The 20,598-nt window shown below is 46.5% G+C and overlaps 1 protein-coding gene across 1 annotated transcript in view; it reads left to right on the top strand.

The window, feature by feature from the left end:
* LOC142473404 (cobalamin binding intrinsic factor-like) overlaps positions 1-20,598 on the top strand; it is an 80,827-nt gene that overhangs the window by 45,312 nt on the left and 14,917 nt on the right. Inside the window, exons 7-8 of the mRNA XM_075580651.1 lie at positions 5,051-5,195; positions 19,294-19,412. Of these exons, the coding sequence (XP_075436766.1) occupies positions 5,051-5,195; positions 19,294-19,412 (264 nt within the window). The remainder of the gene's footprint in view (positions 1-5,050; positions 5,196-19,293; positions 19,413-20,598) is intronic.

The raw sequence follows: 20,598 nt of genomic DNA on the forward strand, positions 1-20,598 counted from the left end.
CGGGCGGCTGATGAGACCGGAGCAGGGTTGGAGTGCGCCCCAAGTCACTCCATGCACGTTACCAGTGGGGATATTGTGAGTTTGATATTTGTTGTATGTGTATTGGAGTAAAACGTTAATGCTCCTTATACTCTGTATCTGTGTTTCTTCCGCACATGAAGTTTTCTATGGAGGAATAACCCGAGATGATCCTTTTCGATAGAGCTAATTGTGACATTTGTTAACAGTGCTGGTATCATCCATTACTATATCACTATTATTCTATTCACATCGTACTCATACTATTTAATTCACTTGAATCAGTTTGCGCCGTAGACACCAAACTTTTCTATGGTGCCTTATATATTAACCCAAAGCCATCATTCTCACTGAAACATGGCTAACTCCTAAAACTCGGTGCAAATATCGCCCTTCAGGGATACTCCATTTCTAGGAGAGATAGGTCAAAGAGAGGAGGAGGGGCGTTATTTTTATATTGCAGACACCTTACACTTTATGCTGTTAAATTGCCCCCCATCTTTTGATATCCTAGTTGGCAAAATCTGCCTCCCCTTTTCTAAGCCCATTTTGATCGCTCTAAAGCCCCTTTACAGTGCCTGACTGATATCACCCAGTTTCTTGGCTCAATTTCTTCTCAGAATGAGAAAAGTGAGCTGCTAGTTCTTGCGGATTTCAATGATTACTGGCTTGACCCTAAAAATCCAGACACAACTCAAGTCACAAAACCTAACCCAACTCATTTCCCAACCCACACGGACAGACCTGAAATCGCACAACCATTCCTTGCTAGACTGGATTCTCTCCTCAAAACCCAGCAGAATCCAATCCTGTGGCACCTTCCTGACATTTTCAGTGACCATGCAATAGTGTACTGTGTAAGGAAAATTAAACCACCCCAATCAAGCCCTAAAGTTCTCCTCACTAGAACATTTAGAAACTTTAACCCACAACAGTTTCTGGATGACCTTACCAGCTGCCCTTGGTACAGAATCGACTTAATTCCCGACCCCGATTCTGCACTCGACTATTTACAATCAGAGTTCTTAAAACTCTGCGATACCCATGCTCCACTACGCAGAATAAGGGTACGGGGGGCCCACCTTCCATGGGTTACAACTGACCTTATAGCACTCTACCAGTTCAGGGATACCTTGTGGAAAAGCTGCAAAGTAACTGGCACTACCAAGGATCTCAATCACTACAGATGCCTGCGGAACATGTGCACAAGGCAAACAAGGCATACAAAAGCACAATATTACTCTGACAATCTCCTCCAGAATACATCAAACCCAGCTAACTTCTGGAAGGTTATCAACAATATATTCCAGCCTCCTAACCATCAACAACCAAGTAACATCACTAAGGGGGATATTACTCTGACAAACCCCACTGACATTGCAAATGCATTCAATGATTACTTTGTGGGGTGTGCTACTAACTTATTAGCAAAACACAACCCAAACCACAAACCTGAATCTCATCCTGGGAGTATCCTACAGTCCCACCCCCTCCCAACACTGCCCACAATTTTCAATTTGGCCCAGTATCTGAAGAGATTACACAAGCGCTCCTCAAATTAAAACTAAGTCAATGTGGACCTGACTTACTACAATCTAGGTTCCTACGACTTGGTGCCCCAGCCATTGCCAAACCAATTGCTTTCCTAATCAACTCTATCCTGTCTGCAGGCCATATCCCTAAAACCTGGAAAACTGCCAGAGTTGTCCCAATCTTCAAAAATGTGGACAAAAACACTGTCTCAAACTACAGGCCAATCTCACTTCTCCCAATTCTATCCAAAGTCATGGGAAAATGTGTTCACTCCCAAATAAGCGATTACTATACCAAGACAAATTTCCCTAGCCAATTTCAATCTGGCTTTCGCCCCAAACACTCCACCGTAACTACCCTTGCAAAAGTTTGCAATGAAATCCAGTGTGGAATGGAACGGGGACAACTCACTGGTGCAGTATTCCAAGATTTTGCAAAGGCTTTTGATACAGTTGATCATGTTATCTTGCTAAACAAACTTCAGTGGTTTGGAATAGGGAAGCATGTTTTAAACTGGTTTCAGTCCTACCTATCAGGAAGATCCCAACATGTGTCCATCTCAGGCTCTAACTCCAACCCCCTGGATATCACCTGTGGTGTCCCGCAAGGCTCTGTTCTGGGGCCCCTACTCTTCTCAGTGTTCAGCAATGATCTTCCCACAGCTTGTAAGGAAGCCTCAATACACATGTATGCAGATGACACAATCCTATATGCACACAGCCCTAACCTCTCCGACCTTGAACGCGTATTCAATCTGATTTTTTGAGACTTTAAAATTGGATTTCCCAAAACAAACTGTTCTTAAACACTGACAAGACTGTAACAATGGTATTTGGGACCAAGACTACATTTTTAAAGATACCAATGACAGAGCTCCAGATCAGAAACAACTCTAATACTATCCTAGCCCCTGTTATTAGTTTTAAATATCTGGGCATATGGTTTGACTCCCATTTAACATTTGGGTTGCACATTGATACCCTGACATCCAAAACCTATGCCAAACTAGCTGCTGGTCAGAAAACGCATTGCACAGCAGATGCTAATGCCAATTATGGGGACAGAGTATATGGCTCAGCAACCCAAACTTACCTAAGCAAACTAGAAACCCACTACAATTCAATATGCCACTTTGTCCTCCAATGCAACTACAACACACACCACTGTGACATGCTCAAAGAACTAGATTGGCCATCACTTGAGTTTAGGCGCAAAGTTAAACTCGCCTGTCTTGCCTTCAAATACTTTCAATGCAAGCTACCCATTATCTGAGCAAGCTCCTCACCCCTACCACATGCAGCACTTATCATCTGAGATCTGACTCCAAGAAACTTTCCATGGTCCCACGGCTCAACAAAGTATCCGGCCGCTCCTTCTTCTCTTACCGTGCACCCCAAAACTGGAACAGTCTGCCGGAGACTCTCACAGCCGCCACCAGTCTAAGTTCTTTCAAAACTAAAGCTGTCTCACATTTTATCCTGGTCTGTAACTGTTACATACGCCTATAATATATTATCTGTAACAATAATACGCCTATTATAACGCCTGTAACATACGCCTGTAATATATATTATCTGTAACTGTTACATACGCCTATAATATATATTATCTCTAACTGTTACATACGCCTATAATATATATTATCTGTAACTGTTATACACGCCTATAATATATATTATCTGTAACTGTTACATACGCCTGATATATATATTATCTGTAACTGTTACATACGCCTGTAATATATATTATCTGTAACTGTTACATACGCCTATAATATATATTATCTGTAACTGTTATACACGCCTATAATATATATTATCTGTAACTGTTACATACGCCTATAATATATATTATCTGTAACTGTTACATACGCCTATAATATATATTATCTGTAACTGTTATACATGCCTATAATATATATTATCTGTAACTGTTACATACGCCTATAATATATATTATCTGTAACTGTTACATACGCCTATAATATATATTATCTGTAACTGTAACATGCGCCCATAATATATATTATCTGTAACTGTTACATACGCCTATAATATATATTATCTGTAACTGTTACATACGCCTGTAATATATATTATCTGTAACTGTTACATACGCCTATAATATATATTATCTGTAACTGTTACACACGCCTACATACGCCTATAATATATATTACCTGTAACTGTTACATACGCCTATAATATATATTATCTGTAACTGTTACACACGCCTATAAAATATATTATCTATAACTGTTACACACGCCTACATACGCCTATAATATATATTATCTGTAACTGTTACATACGCCTATAATATATATTATCTGTAACTGTTACATACGCCTATAATATATATTATCTGTAACTGTTACATACGCCTATAATATATATTATCTGTAACTGTTACACACGCCTACATACGCCTATAATATATATTATCTGTAACTGTTACATACGCCTATAATATATATTATCTGTAACTGTTACATACGCCTATAATATATATTATCTGTAACTGTTACATACGCCTATAATATATATTATCTGTAACTGTTACACACGCCTATAATATATATTATCTGTAACTGTTACATACGCCTATAATATATATTATCTGTAACTGTTACATACGCCTATAATATATATTATCTGTAACTGTTACATACGCCTATAATATATATTATCTGTAACTGTTACATACGCCTATAATATATATTATCTGTAACTGTTACACGCGCCTATAATATATATTATCTGTAACTGTGCATGCAATGTCTTTATATATAATGTATAACCTGCTCACTTAATGTAACTGTGTATTTGTAACCATGTATTTTTCATTATAAAACTGTGCCCAGAACATAAGTGAAAGGTAACTCTCAATGTATCCTGATAAAACATTTGATAAATAAATAAATCTCTCCTCCCCCCCCTCTCTCTCGTCCTCTATCTCTCCAATCTCTCCTCTCTCTCCCCCTGTATCTCTCTCTCAAATTATATCTCCGTTTTACCTCTCCCTCTATCCCTTCCTCATACAACTCGCTCCTTGCATTTTCCCTTTCCTGTCGCTCTACCCTTTTCTCTCTCTTTCCCCTGATTTTACTGTCTCTCTCTCCCCCTCCATACACAGCTCCCCTCATCTCAGTGTCTCTCCCTCTCTCCCTCCGTAAACAGCTCCTCTCATCTCACTGTCTCTCTCTCCCTCCATACACAGCTCCTCTCATCTCACTGTCTCTCTCTCCCTCCATACACAGCTCCTCTCATCTCACTGTCTCTCTCTCCCTCCATACACAGCTCCTCTCATCTCACTGTCTCTCTCTCCCTCCATACACAGCTCCTCTCATCTCACTGTCTCTCTCTCCCTCCATACACAGCTCCTCTCATCTCACTGTCTCTCTCTCCCTCCATACACAGCTCCTCTCATCTCACTGTCTCTCTCTCCCTCCATACACAGCTCCTCTCATCTCACTGTCTCTCTCTCCCTCCATACACAGCTCCTCTCATCTCAGTGGAATATACAATAGTAAATGACCTAGTGGGCGAGCCGTTTAAATACTCCTTAGAACTGTCCATACCGGAGGGCTCCACGCTTCTTCAGGTCATGGAGAAAGCCGCTGAGATCCAACCCAAAGAGTTCAGGTGAGGAGTCCAAGCTCTGCCAATTACCTATCGTTATCAGTGACGGTGAAACCCTGCGGTCACTGTGTGTATATAGCGGGGTATATTCCCTATGGGTATCAGTGACACCCTGCGGTCACTGTGTGTATATAGCATGGTATATTCCCTATGGGTATCAGTGACACCCTGCAGTCACTGTGTGTATATAGCGGGGTATATTCCCTATGGGTATCAGTGACACCCTGCGGTCACTGTGTGTATATAGCATGGTATATTCCCTATGGGTATCAGTGACACCCTGCGGTCACTGTGTGTATATAGCACGGTATATTCCCTATTGGTATCAGTGACGCCCTGCGGTCACTGTGTGTATATAGCAGGGTATATTCCCTATGGGTATCAGTGACACCCTGCGGTCACTGTGTGTATATAGCAGGGTATATTCCCTATGGGTATCAGTGACACCCTGCGGTCACTGTGTGTATATAGCAGGGTATATTCCCTATGGGTATCAGTGACGCCCCGCGGTCACTGTGTGTATATAGCGGGGTATATTCCCTATGGGTATCAGTGCCACCCTGCGGTCACTGTGTGTATATAGCGGGGTATATTCCCTATGGGTATCAGTGACAACCTGCGGTCACTGTGTGTATATAGCAGGGTATATTCCCTATGGGTATCAGTGACACCCTGCGGTCACTGTGTGTATATAGCAGGGTATATTCCCTATGGGTATCAGTGACACCCTGCGGTCACTGTGTGTATATAGCGGGGTATATTCCCTATGAGTATCAGTGTCACTGTGTGTATATAGCAGGGTATATTCCCTATGGGTATCAGTGACACCCTGCGGTCACTGTGTGTATATAGCAGGGTATATTCCCTATGGGTATCAGTGACACCCCGCGGTCACTGTGTGTATATAGCAGGGTATATTCCCTATGGGTATCAGTGACGCCCTGCGGTCACTGTGTGTGTATATAGCGGGGTATATTCCCTATGGGTATCAGTGACACCCTGCGGTCACGGTGTGTATATAGCAGGGTATATTCCCTATGGGTATCAGTGACACCCTGCGGTCACTGTGTGTATATAGCAGGGTATATTCCCTATGGGTATCAGTGACACCCTGCGGTCACTGTGTGTATATAGCGGGGTATATTCCCTATGGGTATCAGTGACGCCCCGCGGTCACTGTGTGTATATAGCACGGTATATTCCCTATGGGTATCAGTGACCCCCTGCGGTCACTGTCTGTATATAGCAGGGTATATTCCCTATGGGTATCAGTGACCCCCTGCGGTCACTGTGTGTATATAGCGGGGTATATTCCCTATGGGTATCAGTGACGCCCTGCGGTCACTGTGTGTATATAGCAGGATATATTCCCTATGGGTATCAGTGACACCCTGCGGTCACTGTGTGTATATAGCAGGGTATATTCCCTATGGGTATCAGTGACACCCTGCGGTCACTGTGTGTATATAGCAGGGTATATTCCCTATGGGTATCAGTGACGCCCTGCGGTCACTGTGTGTATATAGCAGGGTATATTCCCTATGGGTATCAGTGACACCCTGCGGTCACTGTGTGTATATAGAAGGGTATATTCCCTATGGGTATCAGTGACACCCTGCGGTCACTGTGTGTGTATAGCGGGTATATTCCCTATGGGTATCAGTGACACCCTGCGGTCACTGTGTGTATATAGCAGGGTATATTCCCTATGGGTATCAGTGACACCCTGCGGTCACTATGTGTATATAGCGGGGTATATTCCCTATGGGTATCAGTGACACCCTGCGGTCACTGTGTGTGTATAGCGGGTATATTCCCTATGGGTATCAGTGACACCCTGCGGTCACTGTGTGTATATAGCAGGGTATATTCCCTATGGGTATCAGTGACACCCTGCGGTCACTGTGTGTATATAGCGGGGTATATTCCCTATGGGTGTCAGTGACACCCTGCGGTAACTGTGTGTATATAGCGGGGTATATTCCCTATGGGTATCAGTGACACCCTACGGTCACTGTGTGTATATAGCGGGGTATATTCCCTATGGGTATCAGTGACACCCTGCGGTCACTGTGTGTATATAGCGGGGTATATTCCCTATGGGTATCAGTGACACCCTGCGGTCACTGTGTGAATATAGCGGGGTATATTCCCTATGGGTATCAGTGACACCCCGCGGTCACTGTGTGTATATAGCAGGGTATATTCCCTATGGGTATCAGTGACACCCCGCGGTCACTGTGTGTATATAACGGGGTATATTCCCTATGGGTATCAGTGACACCCCGCGGTCACTGTGTGTATATAGCGGGGTATATTCCCTATGGGTATCAGTGACACCCTGCGGTCACTGTGTGTATATAGCGGGGTATATTCCCTATGGGTATCAGTGACGCCCTGCGGTCACTGTGTGTATATAGCGGGGTATATTCCTTATGGGTATCAGTGACACCCTGCGGTCACTGTGTGTATATAGCGGGGTATATTCCTTATGGGTATCAGTGACACCCTGCGGTCACTGTGTGTATATAGCACGGTATATTCCCTATGGGTATCAGTGACACCCCGCGGTCACTGTGTGTATATAGCAGGGTATATTACCTATGGGTATCAGTGACACCCCGCGGTCACTGGGGGTATATAGCAGGGTATATTCCCTATGGGTGTCAGTGACACCCTGCGGTCACTGTGTGTATATAGCGGGGTATATTCCCTATGGGTATCAGTGACACCCCGCGGTCACTGTGTGTATATAGCGGGGTATATTCCCTATGGGTATCAGTGACACCCTGCGGTCACTGTGTGTATATAGCAGGGTATATTCCCTATGGGTATCAGTGACACCCTGCGGTCACTGTGTGTATATAGCGGGGTATATTCCCTATGGGTATCAGTGACACCCTGCGGTCACTGTGTGTGTATAGCGGGTATATTCCCTATGGGTACCAATGACACCCTGCGGTTACTGTGTGTATATAGCATGGTATATTCCCTATGGGTATCAGTGACGCCCCGCGGTCACTGTGTGTATATAGCGGGGTATATTCCCTATGGGTATCAGTGACACCCTGCGGTCACTGTGTGTATATAGCGGGGTATATTCCCTATGGGTATCAGTGACACCCTGCGGTCACTGTGTGTATATAGCAGGGTATATTCCCTATGGGTATCAGTGACACCCCACGGTCACTGTGTGTATATAGCAGGGTATATTCCCTATGGGTATCAGTGACACCCTGCGGTCACTGTGTGTATATAGCGGGGTATATTCCCTATGGGTATCAGTGACACCCCGCGGTCACTGTGTGTATATAGCGGGGTATATTCCCTATGGGTATCAGTGACACCCTGCGGTCACTGTGTGTATATAGCAGGGTATATTCCCTATGGGTATCAGTGACACCCTGCGGTCACTGTGTGTATATAGCGGGGTATATTCCCTATGGGTATCAGTGACACCCTGCGGTCACTGTGTGTATATAGCAGGGTATATTCCCTATGGGTATCAGTGACACCCTGCGGTCACTGTGTGTATATAGCAGGGTATATTCCCTATGGGTATCAGTGACACCCTGCGGTCACTGTGTGTATATAGCGGGGTATATTCCCTATGGGTATCAGTGACACCCTGCGGTCACTGTGTGTATAGCGGGGTATATTCCCTATGGGTATCAGTGACACCCTGCGGTCACTGTGTGTATATAGCGGGGTATATTCCCTATGGGTATCAGTGACACCCTGCGGTCACTGTGTGTATATATAGCGGGGTATATTCCCTATGGGTATCAGTGACACCCCGCGGTCACTGTGTGTATATAGCGGGGTATATTCCCTATGGGTGTCAGTGACACCCCGCGGTCACTGTGTGTATATAGCAGGGTATATTCCCTATGGGTATCAGGGACGGTGACACCATGCGGTCACTGTGTGTATATAGCGGGGTATATTCCCTATGGGTATCAGTGGCACCCTGCGGTCACTGTGTGTATATAGCAGGGTATATTCCCTATGGGTATCAGTGACACCCCGCGGTCACTGTGTGTATATAGCAGGGTATATTCCCTATGGGTATCAGTGACACCCTGCGGTCACTGTGTGTATATAGCAGGGTATATTCCCTATGGGTATCAGTGACACCCCGCGGTCACTGTGTGTATATAGCAGGGTATATTCCCTATGAGTATCAGTGACACTCTGCGGTTACTGTGTGTATATAGCGGGGTATATTCCCTATGGGTATCAGTGACACCCTGCGGTCACTGTGTGTATATAGCGGGGTATATTCCCTATGGGTATCAGTGACACCCCACGGTCACTGTGTGTATATAGCAGGGTATATTCCCTATGGGTATCAGTGACACCCCGCGGTCACTGTGTGTATATAGCACGGTATATTCCCTATGGGTATCAGGGACGCCCTGCGGTCACTGTGTGTATATAGCGGGGTATATTCCCTATGGGTATCAGTGACACCCTGCGGTCACTGTGTGTATATAGCGGGGTATATTCCCTATGGGTATCAGTGACACCCTGCGGTCACTGTGTGTATATAGCAGGGTATATTCCCTATGGATATCAGTGACACCCTGCGGTCACTGTGTGTATATAGCTGGGTATATTCCCTATGGGTATCAGTGACACCCTGCGGTCACTGTGTGTATATAGCACGGTATATTCCCTATTGGTATCAGTGACGCCCTGCGGTCACTGTGTGTATATAGCAGGGTATATTCCCTATGGGTATCAGTGACACCCTGCGTCACTGTGTGTATATAGCGGGTATATTCCCTATGGGTATCAGTGACACCCTGCGATCACTGTGTGTATATAGCAGGGTATATTCCCTATGGGTATCAGTGACACCCTGCGGTCACTGTGTGTATATAGCGGGTATATTCCCTACGGGTATCAGTGACACCCTGCGGTCACTGTGTGTATATAGCGGGGTATATTCCCTATGGGTATCAGTGACGCCCTGCGGTCACTGTGTGTATATAGCGGGGTATATTCCCTATGGGTATCAGTGACACCCTGCTGTCACTGTGTGTATATAACAGGGTATATTCCCTATGGGTATCAGTGACACCCTGCGGTCACTGTGTGTATATAGCGGGGTATATTCCCTATGGGTATCAGTGACACCCTGCGGTCACTGTGTGTATATAGCAGGGTATATTCCCTATGGGTATCAGTGACACCTTGCGGTCACTGTGTGTATATAGCGGGTATATTCCGTATGGGTATCAGTGACACCCCGCGGTCACTGTGTGTATATAGCAGGGTATATTCCCTATGGGTATCAGTGACAGCCTGTGGTCACTGTGTGTATATAGCGGGTATATTCCCTATGGGTATCAGTGACACCCTGCGGTCACTGTGTATATAGCAGGGTATATTCCCTATGGGTATCAGTGACACCCTGCGGTCACTGTGTGTATATAGCGGGGTATATTCTCTATGGGTATCAGTGACACCCCGCGGTGTATATAGCAGGGTATATTCCCTATAGGTATCAGTGACACCCTGCGGTCACTGTGTATATAGCGGGGTTTATTCCCTATGGGTATCAGTGACACCCTGCGGTCACTGTGTGTATATAGCGGGTATATTCCCTATGGGTATCAGTGACACCCTGCGGTCACTGTGTGTATATAGCGGGTATATTCCCTATGGGTATCAGTGACACCCTGCGGTCACTGTGTGTATATAGCGGGTATATTCCCTATGGGCACAGCGTATTTACACAATTACTTAATGAGAAGAATGGTGACCGTGCAATATAAGTCCTAACATGGCAAGTATAAACACAGGGGGAAAAAGGGTGGAACTGTGCGAGGGGGAGAGACGAGGGGGAGAAGAAGGAGGGGGGAAAGGGGGAGAGAAGAGGGGGAAAGATGAAGGGGAGAGGGAGGAGGACAGAAGAGGGAGGGACAAGGGGGAGAGAGAATGGTAAGAGAAAAATGGGAGAGACGAGGGTGAGAGGAAGGGGGAGAGAAGAGGGGGAGAGACAAGGGCAAGAGGAAGGGGGAGAGACGAGGGGGGGTAACGGGAAAGGAGAGAAGACAACAATAGTAATGTCAGGGGGCAGTGTTTCGGGGGGTGAAACCCTTCGGGCCCATTCCCACAGATCATAGTCTGTGGCACTTCCCTTAATGTCCTCGGGTACAAAACTATTTAAGGAGTCAAAGCAATGTCTGAATACTCCCGCTCGCAGGTCCAGACTGTGAGGCCGCGTCCATGGGGAGCGTGGCGGCGCAAACAAAATGCCGCGCCTCTGTGAGGCAGGCCATAGAGCAGGGTGTGACTGCAGGCGCGATGCAGAGCACCGGCGCACGCGATTTACCAGAAGACAAATACATTTGTTTTTTGTCGCGCGGCTCCATGCATCCGTCACTTCTACCTATAGTACGCAGTGGTTACTCCAGATACAGGTGCGCTTGATGCCATGTGCACGGTTGCGTGCGCTTACCATGCACGCGACCTTAGAGTGCAGATAACAGAATATTTCTTTTCTTGGGGTTGAGGAGGAGCGCTGGATCTCGTGATATGTGAAAAGATATAGATATATATAGTGCAGATGGTAATTCACTGCTTTAAATGATGTAAAACATAAGAAATGAACTCACAAAGAACGTATAAAATCACTGCATGTCAGAGATCCTTCTCTCTCTGACTGGAGCCCTTTATGTTACTGGAGTCTGTATCCTCTCAGTGAAGTGGATGATATGAAAATAAAGAAAACCACAAATAGTGCAAATAGTATGAACTATGCAAATGTATTATGCACAGGTAGTCAGGAAACTCACATTTTCCATAATAAAGTTGGGTGGTGGAGAGAACCGCCGATAGAAGCAGGCTGCTGTTCGGTGCTTCACTTTCCCCTCACCGTGTAGTTCAATGCCAGTCTGTGCCGTCACGTCACTTCCGGTTTCGCGTCACGTCACTTCCGGTTTCGCGTCACAGGTGAGGGCGGGAAGCCAAAATGGGAGTGATATCAGCAGTGGATTGCCAGTCCTTCCAGGCGCAGAATCTCTCTAACTCTACGCGTTTGGCAACAGCTTCCGGCGAAACCGGAAGTGACGCGACGGCACAGACTGGCATTGAACTACACGGTGAGGGGAAAGTGAAGCACCGAACAGCAGCCTGCTTCTATCGGCGGTTCTCTCCACCACCCAACTTTATTATGGAAAATGTGAGTTTCCTGACTACCTGTGCATAATACATTTGTATAGTTCATACTATTTGCACTATTTGTGGTTTTCTTTATTTTCATATCATCCACTTCACTGAGAGGATACAGACTCCAGTAACATAAAGGGCTCCAGTCAGAGAGAGAAGGATCTCTGACATGCAGTGATTTTATACGTTCTTTGTGAGTTCATTTCTTATGTTTTACATCATTTAAAGCAGTGAATTACCATCTGCACTATATATATCTATATCTTTTCACATATCACGAGATCCAGCGCTCCTCCTCAACCCCAAGAAAAGAAATACTTCACATCCTGGGATTAGGAACGATCCCAAAAGAGGAAGTTGAGCTGCTGTTGTACACTGGTTTTAATTTATTTTATTTAACACTTTATGGTGATAGGTTTATTGTGTGTACTTAAGGTGTGTCACTTATCACACTAATTACTATATTGTTTAGGAAGCGCCCAGTCCATCCACTTCCCCCACTCCCCCACCCACTGTTAGATAACAGAATAAGCAGAGGAGGCGGGAATCCTCCGTCACGGGAATCCTCCGTCATGGTAATCCTCAGTAACGGGAATCCTCAGTAACAGGAATCCTCAGTACTGGGAATCCTCAGTAACGAGAATCCTCAGTAACGGGAATCCTCAGTAACGGGAATCCTCAGTAACGGGAATCCTCAGTAACGGGAATCCTCAGTACTGGGAATCCTCAGTAACGGGAATCCTCAGTAACGAGAATCCTCAGTAATGGGAATCCTCAGTAACGGGAATCCTCCGTCACGGTAATCATCCGTCACGGTAATCCTCAGTAACGGGAATCCTCAGTACTGGGAATCCTCAGTAACGGGAATCCTCAGTAACGGGAATCCTCAGCAATAGGAATCCTCCGTCACGGTAATCATCCGTCACGGTAATCCTCAGTAACGGGAATCCTCAGTACTGGGAATCCTCAGTAACGGGAATCCTCAGTAACGGGAATCCTCAGTAACGGGAATCCTCAGTAATGGGAATCCTCAGTAACGAGAATCCTCTGTATCAGGACTCCACAGGAATCTTCAGTAACAGCAATCCACGGGAATCCTCAGTAACGGGAATCCACAGGAATCCTCAGTAACGGGAATCTTCAGTAATGGGAATCCTCAGTAACGGGAATCCTCAGTAATGGGATTCCATGAGAATCCTCAGTAACGGTAATCCTCATTATCAGGAATCCTCAGTAACAGGAATCCTCAGTAATGGGAATCCTCAGTAACGGGAATCCTCAGTAATGGGAATCCATGAGAATCCTCAGTAACGGGAATCTTCAGTAACGGGAATCCTCAGTAATGGGAATCCTCAGTAACGGGAATCCTCAGTATCAGGAATCCTCAGTAACAGGAATCCTCAGTAATGGGAATCCATGAGAATCCTCAGTAACAGGAATCCACAGGAATCCTCAGTAACGGAAATCCTCAGTAACGGGAATCCACAGGAATCCTCAGTAACAGAAATCCACAGGAATCCTCAGTAACGGAAATCCTCAGTAACGGGAATCCTCAGTAATGGGAATCCACAGGAATCCTCAGTAACGGGAATCCTCAGTAACGGGAATCCTCAGTAACGGGAATCCTCAGTATCATGGAATCCACGGGAATCCTCAGTAACGGGAATCCACAGGAATCCTCAGTAACGGGAATCTTCAGTAACAGGAATCCTCAGTAATGGGAATCCTCAGTAACGGGAATCCTCAGTAACGGGAATCCTCAGTAATGGGAATCCTCAGTAACGGGAATCCTCAGTAACAGGAATCCTCAGTAACGGGAATCCTCAGTATCAGGAATCCTCAGTAACGGGAATCCTCAGTAACGGGAATCCTCAGTAATGGGAATCCTCAGTAACGGGAATCCTCAGTAACAGGAATCCTCAGTAACGGGAATCCTCAGTATCAGGAATCCTCAGTAACGGGAATCCTCAGTAACGGGAATCCTCAGTAACGGGAATCCTCAGTAACGGGAATCCTCAGTAACGGGAATCCTCAGTAACGGGAATTCTCAGTAATGGGAATCCATGAGAATCCTCAGTAATGGGAATCTTCAGTAACGGGAATCCTCAGTAATGGGAATCCTCAGTAACGGGAATCCTCAGTATCAGGAATCCTCAGTAACAGGAATCCTCAGTAATGGGAATCTTCAGTAACGGGAATCCTCAGTAATGGGAATCCACAGGAATCCTCAGTAACGGGAATCCTCAGTAACGGGAATCCTCAGTAATGGGAATCCACAGGAATCCTCAGTAACGGGAATCCTCAGTAACGGGAATCCTCAGTAATGGGAATCCTCAGTAACGGGAATCCTCAGTATCAGGAATCCTCAGTAACAGGAATCCTCAGTAATGGGAATCCTCAGTAACAGGAATCCTCAGTAATGGGAATCCATGAGAATCCTCAGTAACAGGAATCCACAGGAATCCTCAGTAACGGGAATCCTCAGTAACGGGAATCCTCAGTAATGGGAATCCACAGGAATCCTCAGTAACGGGAATCCTCAGTAACGGGAATCCTCAGTAACGGGAATCCTCAGTAACGGGAATCCTCAGTATCAGGACTCCACAGGAATCTTCAGTAACAGGAATCCACGGGAATCCTCAGTAACGGGAATCCACAGGAATCCTCAGTAACCGGAATCTTCAGTAACAGGAATCCTCAGTAATGGGAATCCTCAGTAACGGGAATCCTCAGTATCAGTAATCCACAGTAACGGGAATCCTCAGTATCAGGAATCCTCAGTAACGGGAATCCTCAGTAATGGGAATCCTCAGTAACGGGAATCCTCAGTATCAGGAGTCCTCAGTAACAGGAATCCTCAGTAATGGGAATCCTCAGTAACGGGAATCCTCAGTAATGGGAATCCATGAGAATCCTCAGTAACGGGAATCTTCAGTAACGGGAATCCTGAGTAATGGGAATCCTCAGTAACGGGAATCCTCAGTTTCAGGAATCCTCAGTAACAGGAATCCTCAGTAATGGGAATCCTCAGTAACGGGAATCCTCAGTAATGGGAATCCATGAGAATCCTCAGTAACAGGAATCCACAGGAATCCTCAGTAACGGGAATCCTCAGTAATGGGAATCCTCAGTAATGGGAATCCACAGGAATCCTCAGTAACGGGAATCCTCAGTAACGGGAATCCTCAGTAACGGGAATCCTCAGTATCAGGACTCCACAGGAATCTTCAGTAACAGGAATCCACGGGAATCCTCAGTAACGGGAATCCACAGGAATCCTCAGTAACGGGAATCTTCAGTAACAGGAATCCTCAGTAATGGGAATCCTCAGTAATGGGAATCCTCAGTATCAGGAATCCTCAGTATCGGGAATCCTCAGTATCAGTAATCCTCAGTAACGGGAATCCTCAGTAACGGGACTCCTCAGTAATGGGAATCCATGAGAATCCTCAGTAACAGGAATCCACAGGAATCCTCAGTAACGGGAATCCTTTGTAACGGGAATCCTCAGTAATGGGATTCCACAGGAATCCTAAGTAACGAGAATCCTCAGTAATGGGAATCCTCAGTAACGGGAATCCTCAGTAACGGGAATCCTCAGTAACGGGAATCCTCAGTATCAGGAATCCACAGGAATCTTCAGTAACAGGAATCCACAGGAATCCTCAGTAACGGGAATCCACAGGAATCCTCAGTAACGGGAATCTTCAGTAACAGGAATCCTCAGTAATGGGAATCCTCAGTAACGGGAATCCTCAGTATCAGGAATCCTCAGTAACGGGAATCCTCAGTATCAGGAATCCTCAGTAACGGGAATCCTCAGTAATGGGAATCCTCAGTAACGGGAATCCTCAGTAACAGGAATCCTCAGTAATGGGAATCCTCAGTAACGGGAATCCTCAGTAATGGGAATCCATGAGAATCCTCAGTAACGGGAATATTCAGTAACGGGAATCCTCAGTAATGGGAATCCTCAGTAACGGGAATCCTCAGTATCAGGAATCCTCAGTAACAGGAATCCTCAGTAATGGGAATCCTCAGTAACAGGAATCCTCAGTAATGGGAATCCATGAGAATCCTCAGTAACAGGAATCCACAGGAATCCTCAGTAACGGGAATCCTCAGTAACGGGAATCCTCAGTAATGGGAATCCACAGGAATCCTCAGTAACGGGAATCCTCAGTAACGGGAATCCTCAGTAACGGGAATCCTCAGTAACGGGAATCCTCAGTATCAGGACTCCACAGGAATCTTCAGTAACAGGAATCCACGGGAATCCTCAGTAACAGGAATCCACAGGAATCCTCAGTAACGGGAATCCTCAGTAACGGGAATCCTCAGTAATGGGAATCCACAGGAATCCTCAGTAACGGGAATCCTCAGTAACGGGAATCCTCAGTAATGGGAATCCTCAGTAACGGGAATCCTCAGTATCAGGAATCCTCAGTAACAGGAATCCTCAGTAATGGGAATCCTCAGTAACAGGAATCCTCAGTAATGGGAATCCATGAGAATCCTCAGTAACAGGAATCCACAGGAATCCTCAGTAACGGGAATCCTCAGTAACGGGAATCCTCAGTAATGGGAATCCACAGGAATCCTCAGTAACGGGAATCCTCAGTAACGGGAATCCTCAGTAACGGGAATCCTCAGTAACGGGAATCCTCAGTATCAGGACTCCACAGGAATCTTCAGTAACAGGAATCCACGGGAATCCTCAGTAACGGGAATCCACAGGAATCCTCAGTAACGGGAATCTTCAGTAACAGGAATCCTCAGTAATGGGAATCCTCAGTAACGGGAATCCTCAGTATCAGGAATCCACAGTAACGGGAATCCTCAGTATCAGGAATCCTCAGTAACGGGAATCCTCAGTAATGGGAATCCTCAGTAACAGGAATCCTCAGTATCAGGAGTCCTCAGTAACAGGAATCCTCAGTAATGGGAATCCTCAGTAACGGGAATCCTCAGTAATGGGAATCCATGAGAATCCTCAGTAACGGGAATCTTCAGTAACGGGAATCCTCAGTAATGGGAATCCTCAGTAACGGGAATCCTCAGTATCAGGAATCCTCAGTAACAGGAATCCTCAGTAATGGGAATCCTCAGTAACGGGAATCCTCAGTAATGGGAATCCATGAGAATCCTCAGTAACAGGAATCCACAGGAATCCTCAGTAACGGGAATCCTCAGTAACGGGAATCCTGAGTAATGGGAATCCACAGGAATCCTCAGTAACGGGAATCCCCAGTAACGGGAATCCTCAGTAACGGGAATCCTCAGTATCAGGACTCCACAGGAATCTTCAGTAACAGGAATCCACGGGAATCCTCAGTAACGGGAATCCACAGGAATCCTCAGTAACGGGAATCTTCAGTAACAGGAATCCTCAGTAATGGGAATCCTCAGTAACGGGAATCCTCAGTATCAGGAATCCTCAGTATCGGGAATCCTCAGTATCAGGAATCCTCAGTAACGGGACTCCTCAGTAATGGGAATCCATGAGAATCCTCAGTAACAGGAATCCACAGGAATCCTCAGTAACGGGAATCCTTTGTAACGGGAATCCTCAGTAATGGGATTCCACAGGAATCCTCAGTAACGGGAATCCTCAGTAATGGGAATCCTCAGTAACGGGAATCCTCAGTAATGGGAATCCTCAGTATCAGGAATCCACAGGAATCCTCAGTCACGGAAATCCTCAGTCACGGGAATCCACAGGAATCCTCAGTAATGGGAATCCTCAGTAATGGGAATCCTCAGTAACGGGAATCCTCAGTAACAGGAATCCTCAGTAACGGGAATCCACAGAAATCCTCAGTAATGGGAATCCACAGGAATCCTCAATAAAGGGGAATCCTCAGTAACGGAAATCCTCCGTAACGGGAATCCTCCGTAACGGGAATCCTCCATAACGGGAATCCTCAATCCTCAGTAACGGGAAACTCGGTAACGGGAATCCTCAATCCTCAGTAACGGGAATCCTCAGTAACGGGAATCCTCAGTAACGGGAATCCACAGGAATCCTCAGTAACAGGAATCCTCAGTAACGGGAATCCACAGAAATCCTCAGTAATGGAAATCCTCCGTAACGGGAATCCTCAATCCTCAGTAACGGGAATCCTCAGTAACGGGAATCCTCAGTAACATGAATCCTCAGTAACGGGAATCCTCAGTAACGAGAATCCTCAGTAACGGGAATCCACAGGAATCCTTAGTAACAGGAATCCTCAGTAACGGGAATCCACAGGAATCCTCAGTAGCAGGAATCCACAGGAATCCTTAGTAACAGGAATCCTCAGTAACGGGAATCCTCTGTAACAGGAATCCTCAGTAACGGGAATCCACAGAAATCCTCAGTAATGGGAATCCTCCGTAACGGGAATCCTCAATCCTCAGTAACGGGAATCCTCAGTAACGGGAATCCTCAGTAACGGGAATCCTCCGTAACGGGAATCCTCCGTAACGGGAATCCTCCGTAACGGGAATCCTCAATCCTCAGTAACGGGAATCCTCAGTAACGGGAATCCTCAGTAACGGGAATCCTCCGTAACGGGAATCCTCCGTAACGGGAATCCTCCGTAACGGGAATCCTCAATCCTCAGTAACGGGAATCCTCAGTAACGGGAATCCTCAGTAACGGGAATCCTCAGTAACGGGAATCCTCAGTAATGAGAATCCTCAGTAACGGGAATCCACAGGAATCCTTAGTAACAGGAATCCTCAGTAATGAGAATCCTCAGTAACGGGAATCCTCAGTGATGGGAATCCTCAATGCAGTGTGATCCCCAAAGGGGGTAACGTTACGTGTAGCCGGAACAGGACATGAATAACAGGAACCACGAAGTTCTGCAAAGGAGGACGCGTGAGGATGGAATATGCCGACTCCCCAGAAGTTAATAATAATCCTGTTGTGTCTCAGTTTCCACACAGAACAAATGTCTTTTGGTAAATATGTCACTGCCATAAATAATCTCTTTGGAAGCACCAACGGGAAGACATACTGGCAGTTTTTCAGTGGAACATCTCCCCTAGAGGAAGGTCAGTGCAAGATTGTGTCAGTCTGTCTCTGCGTGCCTGTCTCTCTCTGTCTGTTTCTCTCTGCCTCTCTCTCTCTGTCTGTGAGTCTATCTCTGTGTCTGTCTGTGTGTCTGTCTCTCTGTGTGTCTATCTCTATGTCTGTCTCTGTGTCTGTTTGTCTCTCTCTGTGTCTGTCTGTCTCTCTGTTTGTGTGTCTATCTCTGTGTCTGTCTCTGTCTCTCTCTGTGTCTGTCTGTCTCTCTGTTTGTGTGTCTATCTCTGTGTCTGTCTGTCTGCCTCTCTCTGGGTCTGTAACCCTGCTCACTGTATTTGTAACCATGTATCTGTCATAATAACATACTTGAAAACGAGAGGTAACTCTCAATGTACAGTATTACTTCCTAGGAAAACATTTTATCTTATTATATATTAGTGAAAGCACTGTATGCCTGTCTGCAGCTTCCTGTGTCCCTAGGGGAAATCTCATTGGTCCCTTGGCCTGCCCGCCCCCGCACCTCTCATTGGCCTGAGGCGGAGTGACGAGACACACACACACACACACACACACACACACACACACACACACACACACACACACACACACACACACACACACACACACACACACACCGCACACACACAGCCTCACTCTCCCCCGTCAGTTCGACCGCAGCTCACCTTCCACACCCCCCCCCCCCTCCTCTCCCGGTGCCCCTCCTGTCCTGGTGCCCCTCCTCTCCCGGTGCCCCTTACTCTCTCCCCCCTCCCCACCTCACCCAAATCTCCACGCTCCGCAACATCCCCAGCCGCACCATCACCCTCACCGTGCGCCGCTCCCGGAGGAAGCGCGGCCCTCCTGCTCAGCAGCAAACTCCAGACTCCTCCCCCCTCGCGGCGCGGCCCGGGCATCCTGCACTCCTCCTCACGTGCACCGGCTCCCAGACGGAGGGGAAGCGCGGCGCGGGTCTCCTGCCACTCTTGCCCCTTCCCCTCCCCGCCAGCTTCCCGAACTCACCTCCTGCCCCAGCCAGACGCCACGGGGTCAAGGTAAGTCACCCAGTCACCCACCCACACACTCACCCACACACCCACCCAGTCACCCACACACCCACCCAGTCACATTCACCCAGTCACCCACCCAGTCACCCACCCACTCACTCAGTCACCCTCTCAGTCACCCACCCACTCACTTAGTCACCCACCCACT

The sequence above is a fragment of the Ascaphus truei genome (genome assembly GCF_040206685.1).
Source record: "Ascaphus truei isolate aAscTru1 chromosome 8 unlocalized genomic scaffold, aAscTru1.hap1 SUPER_8_unloc_2, whole genome shotgun sequence".
Lineage (NCBI taxonomy): Eukaryota > Metazoa > Chordata > Amphibia > Anura > Ascaphidae > Ascaphus > Ascaphus truei.